Source organism: Aythya fuligula, chromosome 18 (genome assembly GCF_009819795.1).
Source record: "Aythya fuligula isolate bAytFul2 chromosome 18, bAytFul2.pri, whole genome shotgun sequence".
Taxonomy (NCBI): Eukaryota; Metazoa; Chordata; class Aves; order Anseriformes; family Anatidae; genus Aythya; species Aythya fuligula.
Genome location: NC_045576.1, coordinates 7623843 through 7637218, shown reverse-complemented (window position 1 = coordinate 7637218; position 13376 = coordinate 7623843). Strand labels below are relative to the sequence as shown.

Here is a 13376-nt window from a genome sequence, read left to right as displayed (position 1 = left end):
GCTGTCATGCAGATTAAATGATTGCAGTAAATTTAGAGAATAGAACATCTGCTTTAGTTTCTCACTTTATACATACGTTAAAAAGAAAAGAAAAAGAGGATATGTTACGTGAGGCTTCAATCATGCTTTTTATTCAGGTGAAGCCCAGCTAACTATGTGGGAATGCAAGTTGATTGAAATGGAATTTTGTACCATCTTGGGAAGGTTCCTACCTTGAAAAAACTGAATTACATTCATAGATTTACTTAAGACAATTTAGTTTTAGTATTTATTAAATGAAAATCTATACAATAATTATTACTGAATGAAGTGGTTGTTTTCCACTGTTAATTAAAGGATACATAAGAAATCTGGTTTCGATGTGAGATAAACAGTATAAGCTGCTTTTAGGGTCCTTACATTTCCTATGTTGTTAAAATCAATGGTAAGTTGTGTCTTTTTATCTTCTTCCATCATTTGATCTGCTGTTTGTTTCTGGAAAATTGTTAGGCAAAATGTGTAGCCATTCTTGATGTCTCATGTCTTAACAGATGCAGAGTGCATGCTGTGATTGTACAGTTCCTCCTGCAGTGTTAGTTGTTAACACAAAATCTGTGGTTTTGGTTTTTTTGTTTGCTATGGGTTAGGATGGACGATTGCAGCCTGGAGATCAACTAGTATCCATAAACAAAGAGTCAATGATTGGCGTCTCCTATGAAGAAGCAAAAAGTATAATCAACAGAGCAAAGATGAGGTATCTGTTACTACCAAACTGCTAATTCCAAAATGGGTTACTATATAATATTAATTGTTGCATTAATGTGAAAAGTCTTGTCATGGATGCTTAGAGGAAACACAGGTTATATTCATGTTTCTGAAATAAACAGTTGAAATACTGTGCCATATAAAAAGACTCAAACCTTTTAGCACTTTAAAACTATGATATATTAATTCCTTTTTGAAATATATATATATATATTTTAAAGCACTGCTTGCTTGTTCTAATAATAGAGAATAGAACATCCTATTAGAAAAATGGAAAGGAATAATCATGCACAGTGTTTGGGAAAATACAGTTTCTGTTCTTGTTATACATACTCTTATAAACAGAACAGTATACAGTATGCTAAAAGTTTTTTAATTCTAATTTTAGGTTTGAAAGTTTTTGGGAGATAGCTTTTATAAGACAAAAAAATATTCCCAGTTATTCAGAGAATCTGCCACGTCCTTCCAGTCTCTTAACATCTTCTGGAACATATGGAGGACAACAAGCTGCAGTCCTTAGTCCTCTAGCGTCTCCTGATGGGAAGCTTGTTTCAACGGTCACTCCTAATGCTGTGAGTATTCTTATTACTCGTTAATATAAACTGAGGAAATATGTTGAATAAAATAAAATAAAATGTTCCTTGTCAGAGTCAAAACAGGGGATTCTCAATTCTTTTTATGTTCCTACCCAAAATTCTTGCCCACTTTCATTTCCTGTCAGAGCTATAAACATTGAAGCAGGCTGCCTAGGGGCTATGCTGTCTTCATCTGTCAAGTTATTCAACCCCATCTAAGCTTTTGATAAGGCCCCGATCTAAGTTTTGAGTGGCATACCTTCTCACCATCCCCACCCCCATGCCTTGCATTTTCTGCTAGAGTTGTTTGGATGTGTCCAGCCCTATTTTTCCCCCTAGACTTCCTTCCTTTCCCTCTCTTTTAGTTTAATGTGTATTTCAAGTCTGGCTTGTGACCTACTTCAGAAAATGGTATTTCATGACTTCTGATTTTCTTTCATAGATGGAAACTGGAGTCAAAATGGAAGAGCAATCTCCAATTACTTCTGCAGAGAGCAGTCCTACTGATGTGTCAGTTCCTGGTAAATGCTGATTTAATTCCCTGTCACACTTTTGTTCTTCAATAATTGTCTTAACAGAAAATAGTACAGACTCTATAGGCTTCTAAAAAAAAGTAATATTGCACCATTTTTGTAGTACTAAATAAAGGATAAAGATCAATGGATTGTACAGTAACTTCTGTCAGATATAACAACAAACAGCTGAAACCAAACAAAAATGAGTGATCACAACATTTGCTATATAGCAGTAATGATAATAGACTCAGTAGAAACCAGATAATGAAGACTCACATATAGACCAAGATTAGGTTACCATAGAAACTGTGCTTTCTTGATTTGATGAAACTCTGTGGATATATACTGCTTACACTTTTTTTTTTTTTTAAATCAAGGATTTGGAAGGATAGAAACAACATGCAGACCTCTTTAAGACTTTTTCAATTATTAACAAATAAAATGCATATGTGTATATTTATATATGAGAGCCATGGCATTCAAACTAAGACAATAGTCCCTTTGATTATATCTTTGAATATATCTTATGAAAACAACACTAAGAAAAAATAAAGAAAGGTTCTAGAATTTGGTCAGAACCAAATCTGAATTTAACTGTTATAATTCCTCTGGGAAACCAATATGCATTGTATTTATAAACAGTGAAAATACAGGCATAACAGTGAGATTCTCAAATAAAACAATAATATAACTGATCCTGTTTTGTATTTCTATATCAAGATTGGAGCTATATTCTTTTTCTTTGGGCAGCATTAAGTAAGAATAACCTGTGCTCCTACATGTCTGAGGGGAAGACTTATAAGGTAAAGTACAAACATAAAGAATCTGATTCATATTAGATATTGCTCCAGTGACTTTATTTAAATTGCACTTGGGCTTATTATGGTCCTAATTAGATATCCTAATTCTAAATGAAACAGTCTCCATACTGCAAACCTGCCCAGTTTGCTTCCTTCCGTGAAGGGTGAGCTGACTGAATGTGAACTTTTGAAACTGGAAAGGACGTATTATTGAATACAGATGGCATTTAATGACCACACAGTTTTGTCATACTGATGATTAAAAACACAGTGATTAAATCAAAGGCACAAGAAAAAGTCTTACTTCTGAATATATTCAGAATAGCCTTCAGAATATTAATCAAGGCTCTTGATTAATATAATGCAATATGCAGGAGTTTCATTCTTTGTTAAAGAGACCAAGAAGGCCATAGTTTCTTAGTCTATTGGAATAACATAGCTAATAGAGTAGAAAGCAGAAATTAAATTCTTGCAGCTCCAGTTTGAAGTTTCATATCACTTTTTGTTTTTGTTACAGCACATCCTTAGCCAAAGCTGCCACTTCTCTCACGCTGCCCCTTTTCAAGGATAACCTTGAAAAACTGAAGTAGCTCTTAGATTATTTCTAAATGCTCAGAGAAAAAATCAGCACAATTTTAAGAAGTTCTTGCAGAAACTCATACACAAAGCTTTTTCATTCTGAGTTGAAAGAAAGTATGCCAATTCATCTGAGGTTCTAGCCCAATCTCTTCAGAATTTAATATAGCATGTGAGAGGTGTTAGTGTCAGAGATTTTCAAGATGTTTTCATTTATGCTTTTGGCATATAAAGAGGATGTAAATTACTTTAAGCTTGGAAACAGATATACCGTGAAATTAAAAAAAAAAAAAATCTGTGTGATTCCTTCTGTTTCTTTTGAGAGGATCTGAATCTGCATGGTCTTGTAGCTTTCAAATGGTGTTTTTGCTTTGAGTACCTCTAGAGTCCATTAAGGAAATAATTAATTGAGATCTAAATTAAGTTTATAAATAATGAATAAAAGCAAGTATTTTATTTTATTCTGGGAAAAAAAAAAAAAAAAACAGGCATTGAATTTTTCCGTTTATATAATGTAATACACCTAAAAAAAAAAAAAAAAAAAAAAAGTTGTCTGTGTTCAAGGGCTTCCAAAGGCTGCTGTTTCTTGTGTTTCAAACATGACAAAGCTGTGATTGCATTTTTCAACTTCCATTAGAACAAAGAAAAAAAAAAGGAGCAGTGTTTTTGAAATCTTGCGCAGGGACTGCTGAGTACTGCTAGCTTCTTTTCTTCTCCTCAAACTAATCCCCTGTAAATACTGGAAATGAAATAGATTCACCATAATGCATTAATTAATGCAACTAGTTAACATTGCATAAAATAGTTGCATTTCTGATTTAAAGAATTAGACAGGAGGTGATGAACACTTTGGATACAGAGCTTAACGGATGGTAGGTAGTCCTTGGAAAAGAGCTCTTCCCCAGGAAAACATGCAGAGGAGCCTGTTTGAATGCAGTTTAAAGTAATTCCATGCAGCCCTTAGTTGGCAACAGGTCATTCCCTCTCTTTCACAGTATTTTCCAGATTGCTAGATAGGCTTTTAGGAACTGTTGATTATGCCAAGGGTGTGTCTTGAAGGTCTCTCTTGAAATTCACAAGTGTGTTTCCCCTTCTGTTTCCAGAGTTACAGAGAGAAAAGAAAATACCACAAGTATAAGCCATATGCTTGATGAATCTCTTGAAGTTATTCCTGGTTTCTATCTGCTAATTTGCTACTTGTCAGTTTTTGATGGACAATTTCAAATAAGTTTGTTATTGATACCTATATTTTTTGTTTCTTATTAGCATTATGCCTTTTTTTAAAGAAAAAGTCAATCTAAATATTAGTTTTTATTGTGGCAAGTGGGTATTTAGCTGGCATCCATTTGAAGAACAGCTACATAACAGATTTTTCAAAGGAAGCATTACAACGGAATCATTATTTCATTATTTTTTTTTTCTTCTAGTCATTGCACCCAGCCAGAATGACGATTATGAGCTGCAAGGAAGGAAGACTTTCTTGAACTCTACTATTCGTCTCAAAGCAGAAAAGCTGGAGAGGGTAAACACTTCACATCCTTTAAGTTTTCCTATCTCCCCCTTTATGATATATGTAAAACATCTGGAGAATATTTCAAGGTTCAAACTTTAAGGTATAAAATACATATGAAATTTCCTGTTTGGGTAGTTGTTTCAGGTTGTAGGCCAGTATTTCATTTTATATATTGGGCAAATTACTGTTTTTGTTAATCTAATTACTGATTAACTCTTCTGGGAATCTGAACATCCCTCAGGATTTTTAAGGAAGTTATTAAGGACAAAGGGTTTTTCTTATTGCACTCATCATTATTCAAGGTTAAATAATATCTGAACATCTCTCAATTAGAAGGAAAAGTCACAAAGAGTCTCTGGAATAAAAGTGTTGTCAGTGAGAGTATACTATGATACAAAAGCTCTTTGAAGTGCAGCTCTTTAATTACTCCCCCATGTCCCTGCAGTCATTATCCATAGCCTTTTTTTTTTTTTTTCTCCAAAATAAGTTTTTTTTCCTTCCAGGCATTGAATTATCTGGGGATTCAGCCCACAGTTGAACAGCAGCAAACCCTAAGGCAGCAACTTCAGAAAGATTCTAAAGGAACAGTGTCTTTCGGAGGTAATCATTTGTTAATTACCCAGAAAAATAATGAGATGTATGAATATAGAAATGATAGATAATAACTGTTAATACATTTTCTCTCAGTATTGGGTTGCTACGGCAAATAAAATAATACTTTGGGGCAAAAACCTTATTCTAGTTTATAAAAATAAGCTTGGCATTCTGAAACTAAGTAATTGTAAATGTAATTACAAATTTAATTAAGAGCAACCGTGAGAAAGTTTTGGGGTTTGTGCTCACTAATTTCTGAATTTTTGCCATGAAAGTAGAGTATTTGAATAATGTGAGTTTTTTCAACAGACGTACTTTCTCCTTAAGAAAAGATTTCATTAAAATAATAAAATGGTTTGCATTTTAAACAACTGAGCTGTTTATTTTTATGTTTTAAGAAGCAGTCAGATGATCCTCTGTTAATAGTGGCTTTCAGTTTAGGCATAAATAATTGTCGAAGATAACACTCTTGAAGTGTTCTTGAAGTGTTCTGTGTCCAAGTCAATATGTATGTACAGATAATCAAGACCCCTTAAAATGTGGAGGCCTCTACTTTTTAGGATGGATACTGTACTACTTTTTAGGATAGGTACTGTAATTGTTCCAAAAATTCTTTGGGATAGTATTGGTGATTAAAGTGACTTCTTGAAGCAACTAACCCAACTGACCATCTAACTCGTTTGGTTTGTGACAAGCAAGAACCTTTCAGTTATTGCATGTGAAGAGACATTTGCACGGAGACCATCACAGTCTTTTTTCTAGCTAAATCTAATTCTGATGGGAATGAGTTTTTTTTTCTGTTGGTTATGACAATTTTGGTAGGTGACACTAACAGTTTAAGAATATTTGTGTTAAACTGTGAGACATGGTAATTTCAATTTTCCTGAAGTTTATGAAAAACAGCATCAAGAACTGGTTTAAGAAAAACAATTTCTTGTACTAAACCATCTAAAAAGGCACTGGATTTTCAAGTATCTTATCACTAGATATGTTGGATCTTCCATCAGGTTTTATGTGGTATACACTAACCGATCTTTAAATTTCCAATTTTCTCTCATATCATAGCAGTATGTTTTCTTTTTTACGTTCTAAATTAATAGCTATATTGATTACAAATGCTGCAGTGTCTATATATAAAACTTTCTTGCTCAGCATCAATTTTACCAGGTCTCTCTATCAGGGGTTTAAAGGACTTACTTGCAAATGTAAAGATGAACTATGAACTAGCACAAAATTGCCCCTTTTTTGCTGCAGAGAGACTGTCTCCTCTGAGAAGATCCAATCCACTGAGAAGACAGGTGTAAAACAGATGTGCAGGTCTCTCTTAGTTTTTCACACAGGCCTGCCAAATGTACAACATCTCTAATCAGGTATTTTGAGGTTGAACTTTGTACCACCTTTTGTTTTCCTTCTCCTACACAACTGAAGAAGCATTTCATCCCAAGACGTGTTCTTAATTTTACCAGCTTTACCAATTTTTTCTATTCAGAGAAACATGCCTGACAAAAATGTAAAAGAATTACATTTTCCTTTAGGAAGGTTAGGGAGAACAGATACTGCATTTATAAAGAGTAGGCCTTACATTGTGGTGTTAGCAGTTGTGTTGCATCTAGTGATGCTGCTACTAAACTGAACCTGCAGGCTAAACTGTTTTTTAGATTTCGTTGAAGTTTCAAGGAATCTGTTCTCCATGCAACTGAATGCAACAGATGGTGGCCAAAATCCTGTAACATTTGGGATCAATGATATTGCCAGTTTATTAAATTCACAGGTAAAGTATGTGTTTGTACAGTGTTTAATTGTTGTGAGGAGATTATTGGAGAGCTTAGTATACGTGAGATTATTCCAAAGCTTGGGCAGGTTTTTAGAACAGCTCTGTATCATGCTGTGCTTTAAGATAACCTAGTTTCTGTGAAGCTTTTTAAAGCAACCTACTTTGCAGAAAGCAATTCATGTAATTATGTTGTGAGTCGTAAGTATGGACAGCAGTGATTTACCAAGGTTTCTTAAATGGAATATGTATTGCTACTACCTATGTGACTAATAAACAATTATGGGGCCCTTTGATGTGAACTACTCCTAGATGGAATATTGCTTTACTCTGGAGGTAACGTGTAAGAATGAATGCCCAAATAGTCTATTTGTAACATAGGAATACTTGAATAAAATTATGTACTATTTAAAACATTGAAGAAAACAGGGACAATTAATGTGTATTCTTGGTGGGTTTTGGTAATCTTTTTTAACAGGAAAAATAATTAATCCTTTGGAAGATAAGTTGGTCAGAATTCCCTTTAAAACTCTTAGTATTTTCAGTAATGTTTTCCAGAGCTTTGAATAATTTTAAAATTAAGATTATCTTCTCATTTTATTAGTGAGACCTTTTAAAATTGGATGTAAAAGATGCGGAAGATGTGGTTAACACTAGATTCTAACCAGGCCTATTTAATTATGCACAGTTTGTAACCTGTGGTTCTTTGGAGGATGACGTGGAAAAGTTTAAGAAAGAAAGGGATGAAGCTTTAAAAGAAATGAACAAATTAAGGGTAATGCTTAATTTCAACTTGTTTTATTTTAGAGACTAATTTTTTGAGTGTACATATTGTGTACTTTACTGTTTTTCTTTTGAATTCTATGTGCAATATTCGATGAATAAATAAAAAGGCAGAGCAAACAGCCTAATTATGTTTGAAGTTCATATGCTCACAATGTATTTCTGGAAAACATGAATTATATTTGTTATACTGAATACTAACACGCTTTTTAATCTGATTCGCAGGGAGATGAGATTAAACAGACATTTCACCAAAGTGAATTTGGAGAAGTGACTGATTTGCATAGCAATTTTATTTAGAAATGTGTGATCCTAGTAACCAGAGTGTCTGAGCATATGCTAATACTTTTGAAAGAAATTAACTGGAGGGTGAATTAATCTGTTTGCAAAATTATTACAGATTTTCACATACACTACAAAAGACATAAAACCAAAAGCACTTAATATGTTTATTTTTACTTAAAACTTGGGTTACAGCTGTTTTTAAACCAATGCTTACAACTATTGAACAACCACTTTAAAATAAAAAATAAAAAAAGAATCTTTAGAACTTTTAACCATCTGAAAATGGTGCAGCCTGCAGCAGTGTAGCCTTACTACAGGCTTCTGGTGGAAGCTAGCGAGGGAAAGTATGGTCAAACATACAAACAATATTGAACACCGTTGAACATTCCTGATGTGAATGTTAGGTTGTACAGCAATCTATTAAAGTCACAGAGAAGTCTTTTTTCTGCGCATTTACCAGGTGGCTAGGTAACAAGAGACTTAGAGTGTGTGTTTGATTTGTATTGCAGAAGTGTTCAGTGTATAATGCTAGCATGCTTAAGAAACCTAAACAGCATAATATCGATGAACTCTCTGAAAAAAATAGCTTTTACAGATTAAAAATTGATTTTGTCCCAGGTATAGTAAAATCTGTTTGATTATTTATTATTTCCACCAGAACTTTTCAGATAAGTGTGTTTGTGTTTATTCAACATTATTAGTGGAGTGTGGCATGACCTAGAAACATAGCAGTTGTAAGCAAGTTAATAATACAAACTCTCTCTTGCATAACTAGTTATTTTTTTTTTTTTTTTTTTTTTTTTTTTTTTTTTTTACAGGTAGAATTGTCTGAATCTGTGAATTTACAGAAACAGTTAACAGAGGAGCTACAAACAGTCAAGCAAGTATGTTGAGTTTCTTTAAAATAAAATCTCTTTTTCTCTGTCTTGGCAAGAAGGAGGGAGGACTTCTTGCTCTCTTGATGTTGGTATAGACTGTACCTTAACACCGATTTCAACTCAAAGTGTTTATTTTGCTACTACAAAGCTGTTGATTAGACCTGGAGACTATACTTTTTTATTGAACTGAGTTAGGAACCGTAGGAACCATAAGACAAACTGGATCAGGTTAGTTGGATATCAGTGTAGTACCTTTCTCATCTTAAGTGTTCTTTAAGTGACTTTGCTGTTCTTAGGTGACAGTATGCCTAATCTACAATCTTAACTTTTGCTATTTTATATGTCAACAAGAAATTTAGGTATGAAATAATAGATAGGCCTGATGATGCTACCTGGTGTTTACCAGGAAAAATAAATGGTATTAAGTGTTTTGTGAGAAATAAGTTCTTTCTGTCTCTATATCTGTCTGTAATTGTGAGAGAAGAAATCTGAATTTCTTATGAAATCTAACCTTCTTTTGTGTCTCTTAAAGCAAGCTTCCAATTATATTTAAGTCTTACTTTGTTTATAGCCCAGATTCAAAACCAAGTAAATTTCCTGTTTCCCTCTCCTACGAACATCCTCCTGTCAGCTCTTCTTCTGAGCCAGTCAGAGAGAATAAGTCTCTCTCATACTGCTGCACACATTCATTGCGGGTTCCTCAAGGCTATCTATTGCATCAGATGTTTTTGTAAAAATGCAAAATGTAGTTTAAAAATCTTAATGTTTACTATTATGTTAAAATTACTTTTACTTTATGGCTCATATATGCCTTTTCTTGTTTAGCACCATTGTCATCTTTTACTCCACATATATGAGAGAGCTGCTTGAAAGCTTTCTCTATTAATATTGTGGTGTTGCCCTCTACACTGTGAAACATCAATGAAAGAAGGTAGATTATTTTTTGGATAAAATTTAACTGGAAATGTGTTACAGTAGTGCACCTCATGTTTCCATTTGCTAATGAGCGTTCAGTCTATCAGTCTAAACCAAAACTAGTAGAAAGTTCTTAGTCTTGAAAATGCAAACAATTTGGACATCGGGTACTTCACATAAGGTGTTTCAATTCACACACCTGCTCTTACTGGCAAGGTAGAATTACACAGAAGCTATTTGTTTTAATTGGAAGCAATACCTGTTTTCTACCTCATGAGGTCCTCCTACTTTAATTTTTCTGTCAAGTACTGTCATAGGATTATGAAGGTCAGCTTTGCAGGGAACAATACAGACCTCCAGATTTTCTATTGAGTGTTTTAAGTAAATGCTGTTGAAAATGTTACAGACAGTGAACTAGAGAAACAATAAGTTATGTGTAGTTTCAGCAGTGCTTTAATCTGAGACCTATTTTAGGAGGTAAAAGTAGGCTTTTGATTGAAATTGTAGTTCTGTTTATACTTTACTTATTTTCTAGTATTTTATATATGTGTATCTGTAGTTCAGAACCAATATTGACACTGAGATTTATGGTAATACGAAGTTCAAAAAATAATAGGCTACTGAGTACTAATTGCCATGTAATTGCCAGGCTTCTTATCTGAAGCTCTTTTTGAATCCTCAGACATCTAGATATGGCTACAGCCAGTTACTCTGCATTGAAGGTGCTCAGGGTTTCAGAAGAGGTAGTTTTGTTTCCTACAGCAAACACCTGGATGTATCTTGAAAAGTACAATGTACAATTTAGATTTAAACTTGAGATACTTATCCACATGTAAGCATAAAGACAGAAAGACTGCGCATAACCTTCTGAAAGATTATGGGTGTGATGTCTGTAAGGTGGTTTTATTTCAGGAGAAATAACGTGAAAATTGGTTTTGTGAAAAGTCAAGGTGAAAAAAGTAGTTGTGACTTTTTTCTTGATGTACTAGCTAAATCAACCTCCCAGCCTTCTTGCTGCCAGTCTGGAAGAAGCCATAACCCAAATGCTGCCTTCTTCTTGCTTATCTATTAAAAATATATCTTCACTATTGGAGTTGGTAGTAGAGTGGAATTTTTCAGCACTGTAAGTCAGTTGAGTCAGCATTAAAGTTATGACTTTTTCTACGCACAGCTGTTTGGGGGCTATTTTACAAAAGATTCTGCAACTTTCTCAGCTGTGTAAGTAGCCATTTCAGGATTTCTTTTCTTCTATTCTCTAGTATGCTCTTAGCAAAGAGAGCTTAGTGTCAATTCAAAGAAGAAAGCATCTGTAAATTGAACAGAAAATCTCAAGAATGGATGAAATAGTATACTTTGAGGATTTCCTGCTTCAGCTCAAGTTAGTGAAATGAGTTAACAGGAACATTACTGAGAGTTAATGGCCCATGTCAAAGTAAACAAATACAATTTATGGGTTTAAGTTCTTCTGAAATCAGTACAATTTAAACTTTTAATTCTTTGCTTTCCTGAAAAAACAAGGTGTTAAATGAGGATGCAGGCTACCAGTCCTATACAGGAGTATCTTTTGTGGTATTTCCATTGTCTGCTATATGTGAATCCCAGAGATTGCAGCTTAATTAGGGCAGGCATACAAATATTCTGGTTAATGGATGTGCTTTGTCAGTACCCATTCATTAAGTGGTGCTTGAATGGGTAGCTAACAGGATAAATAGAAACTCTCATGATTAGAAATATAGCTAAAATATTTGAGATTGTGATATTGCTCTCCATACCTTTTGGGTCTTCCCTGAAATCTTAAGGAAGCTGAAATTGGCACAAAACATAGAGTGGTGCTTTTGAGTACCTGAAGTCTTGTCAGTGTTACAAATGTGAGATCTGTAATACTGAGATTTATTTTCCTGGAGGAGTCTGACTGTATTCTATAGTGCCTGGAAGTCCAAGGTCATACCAACCTGAATGATCTCTTCTTTACTATAGCTTTTGTATGCAAACATTATCAGCCAAAGCACCTTAGCTAAACACAGAAAATGTGAAAGATGATAAAAGTTAGGGTACTGCTTGTGGCATCCCATTCCACTGGACTTTTATTTCATAGGGGTAATATTTGCTATTCTGTGCTTCTGTTTTCTAAGAGGAAAAGTGGTGCTTTGAAGACTCAGACTTGAATGGCTGCTATTTTGGAAGCAGTATGTAATTTATTTCACCCTGCCTGAAAGAAGCATTTGGTTTATTTCTATTTCATTAACTTTCTAATTCTAATATATAATAAAGATAATAGAAGTTCTTTAAATGATGTTTTCAATATGTTATTTTTGTAAAATGAATGGATAAGCATAATTGAATTGTTGCTACACTTTTTCAGGTAGCTTAAAGAATGCCTTTCTTCCAGTGTTTGTGGTGGCTGGAATATTACTCAGATGAAACCTACTTTAAACACTTGAATTTATTCAAGGGAAAAATACCTGTCTTTGTAAGAAACCTGCACGCGAATACATTGGGTCTGTAAGGGTTCGGTTTCTCTGCTCTAGCCTGCACTTTTTAGCAACTGCAGATTCCATTCCTGTTGTGTCTTCCTTGATATCTGCAACTGAAAGGGACAAGAGAAAATGTTGCTGAAGCATGCTGTAATCTGTTCTCTGGTGGGTGCCCCTTACCTGTATGAGTTAGAGAACCCACCAAGCCTCTGCAGAGCCAAATTCGGTAACTGTAGAACTGGGAAAACTGATGTTATCATTCGCTTTGTGCCTCTCTGCTCAAGCAAAGAGCTCTGGTTTGTCAGAAAATTCTGCAAATCCAGTGATAATGTGGATAATTGTTTCCTTGTAATATAAGAACCTATTGTTCGTTAATTATTCCTTTAGGTCTTTCACTGTTGAAATCTGGTCATACTTAGTCTGCTATTACAGAGAAATTAATATTCAGCAGTTGGATTTCTGCACAAACAATGGACGAGTAAAGGCATTTCTGGGTTATAAGAGATGAAACCTTTAACTCAGGGAGGTCTTATTTCAAAACAAAGACCTTCCTTTTCATTATAGCAATTTTCCCATGACTTATTTGATGTCCGTTTATATAAATAATTCCCATTTGTGCGTTTTTACGATACTAGCCTTTGTCAAACATCTGTGTTCATTTATATTTGGCAAACTTATTACCGAAGTATTGTTTCACTTTTGTCTCCAAGAGTCTTTTCCCCACCTCTAGCCTATTACTGAACTGTACCTTCGCTGCTTAAGGGCATGAAAATATCCTTTATATCTGTAGGACCCACCCCTCTACAGAGGCAGTAAGTTTGATCTCTGTGGGTATAGATTCATAATGTCTTAGAAGTCCTTGTGTTCGCTGCATTATTTGGAGGAAAAGTGAGCCACTTGCAGGAGGGGTGCGTTGTTCTGGTGGCCTTCGTGAGCCACAGTCAGTCTTCTGG

At 34.3% G+C, this 13376-nt stretch overlaps 1 protein-coding gene across 3 annotated transcripts in view; it reads left to right on the top strand.

Annotated features, from left to right (window-relative positions):
* STXBP4 (syntaxin binding protein 4) overlaps positions 1-13376 on the top strand; it is a 72880-nt gene that overhangs the window by 17486 nt on the left and 42018 nt on the right. For all 3 annotated transcript variants that reach the window (XM_032199869.1, XM_032199870.1, XM_032199868.1), the window contains 8 exons: positions 627-733; positions 1133-1316; positions 1762-1840; positions 4638-4732; positions 5227-5323; positions 6976-7088; positions 7777-7863; positions 8975-9040. In XM_032199869.1, coding sequence (XP_032055760.1) covers positions 627-733; positions 1133-1316; positions 1762-1840; positions 4638-4732; positions 5227-5323; positions 6976-7088; positions 7777-7863; positions 8975-9040 — 828 coding nt within the window. The remainder of the gene's footprint in view (positions 1-626; positions 734-1132; positions 1317-1761; positions 1841-4637; positions 4733-5226; positions 5324-6975; positions 7089-7776; positions 7864-8974; positions 9041-13376) is intronic.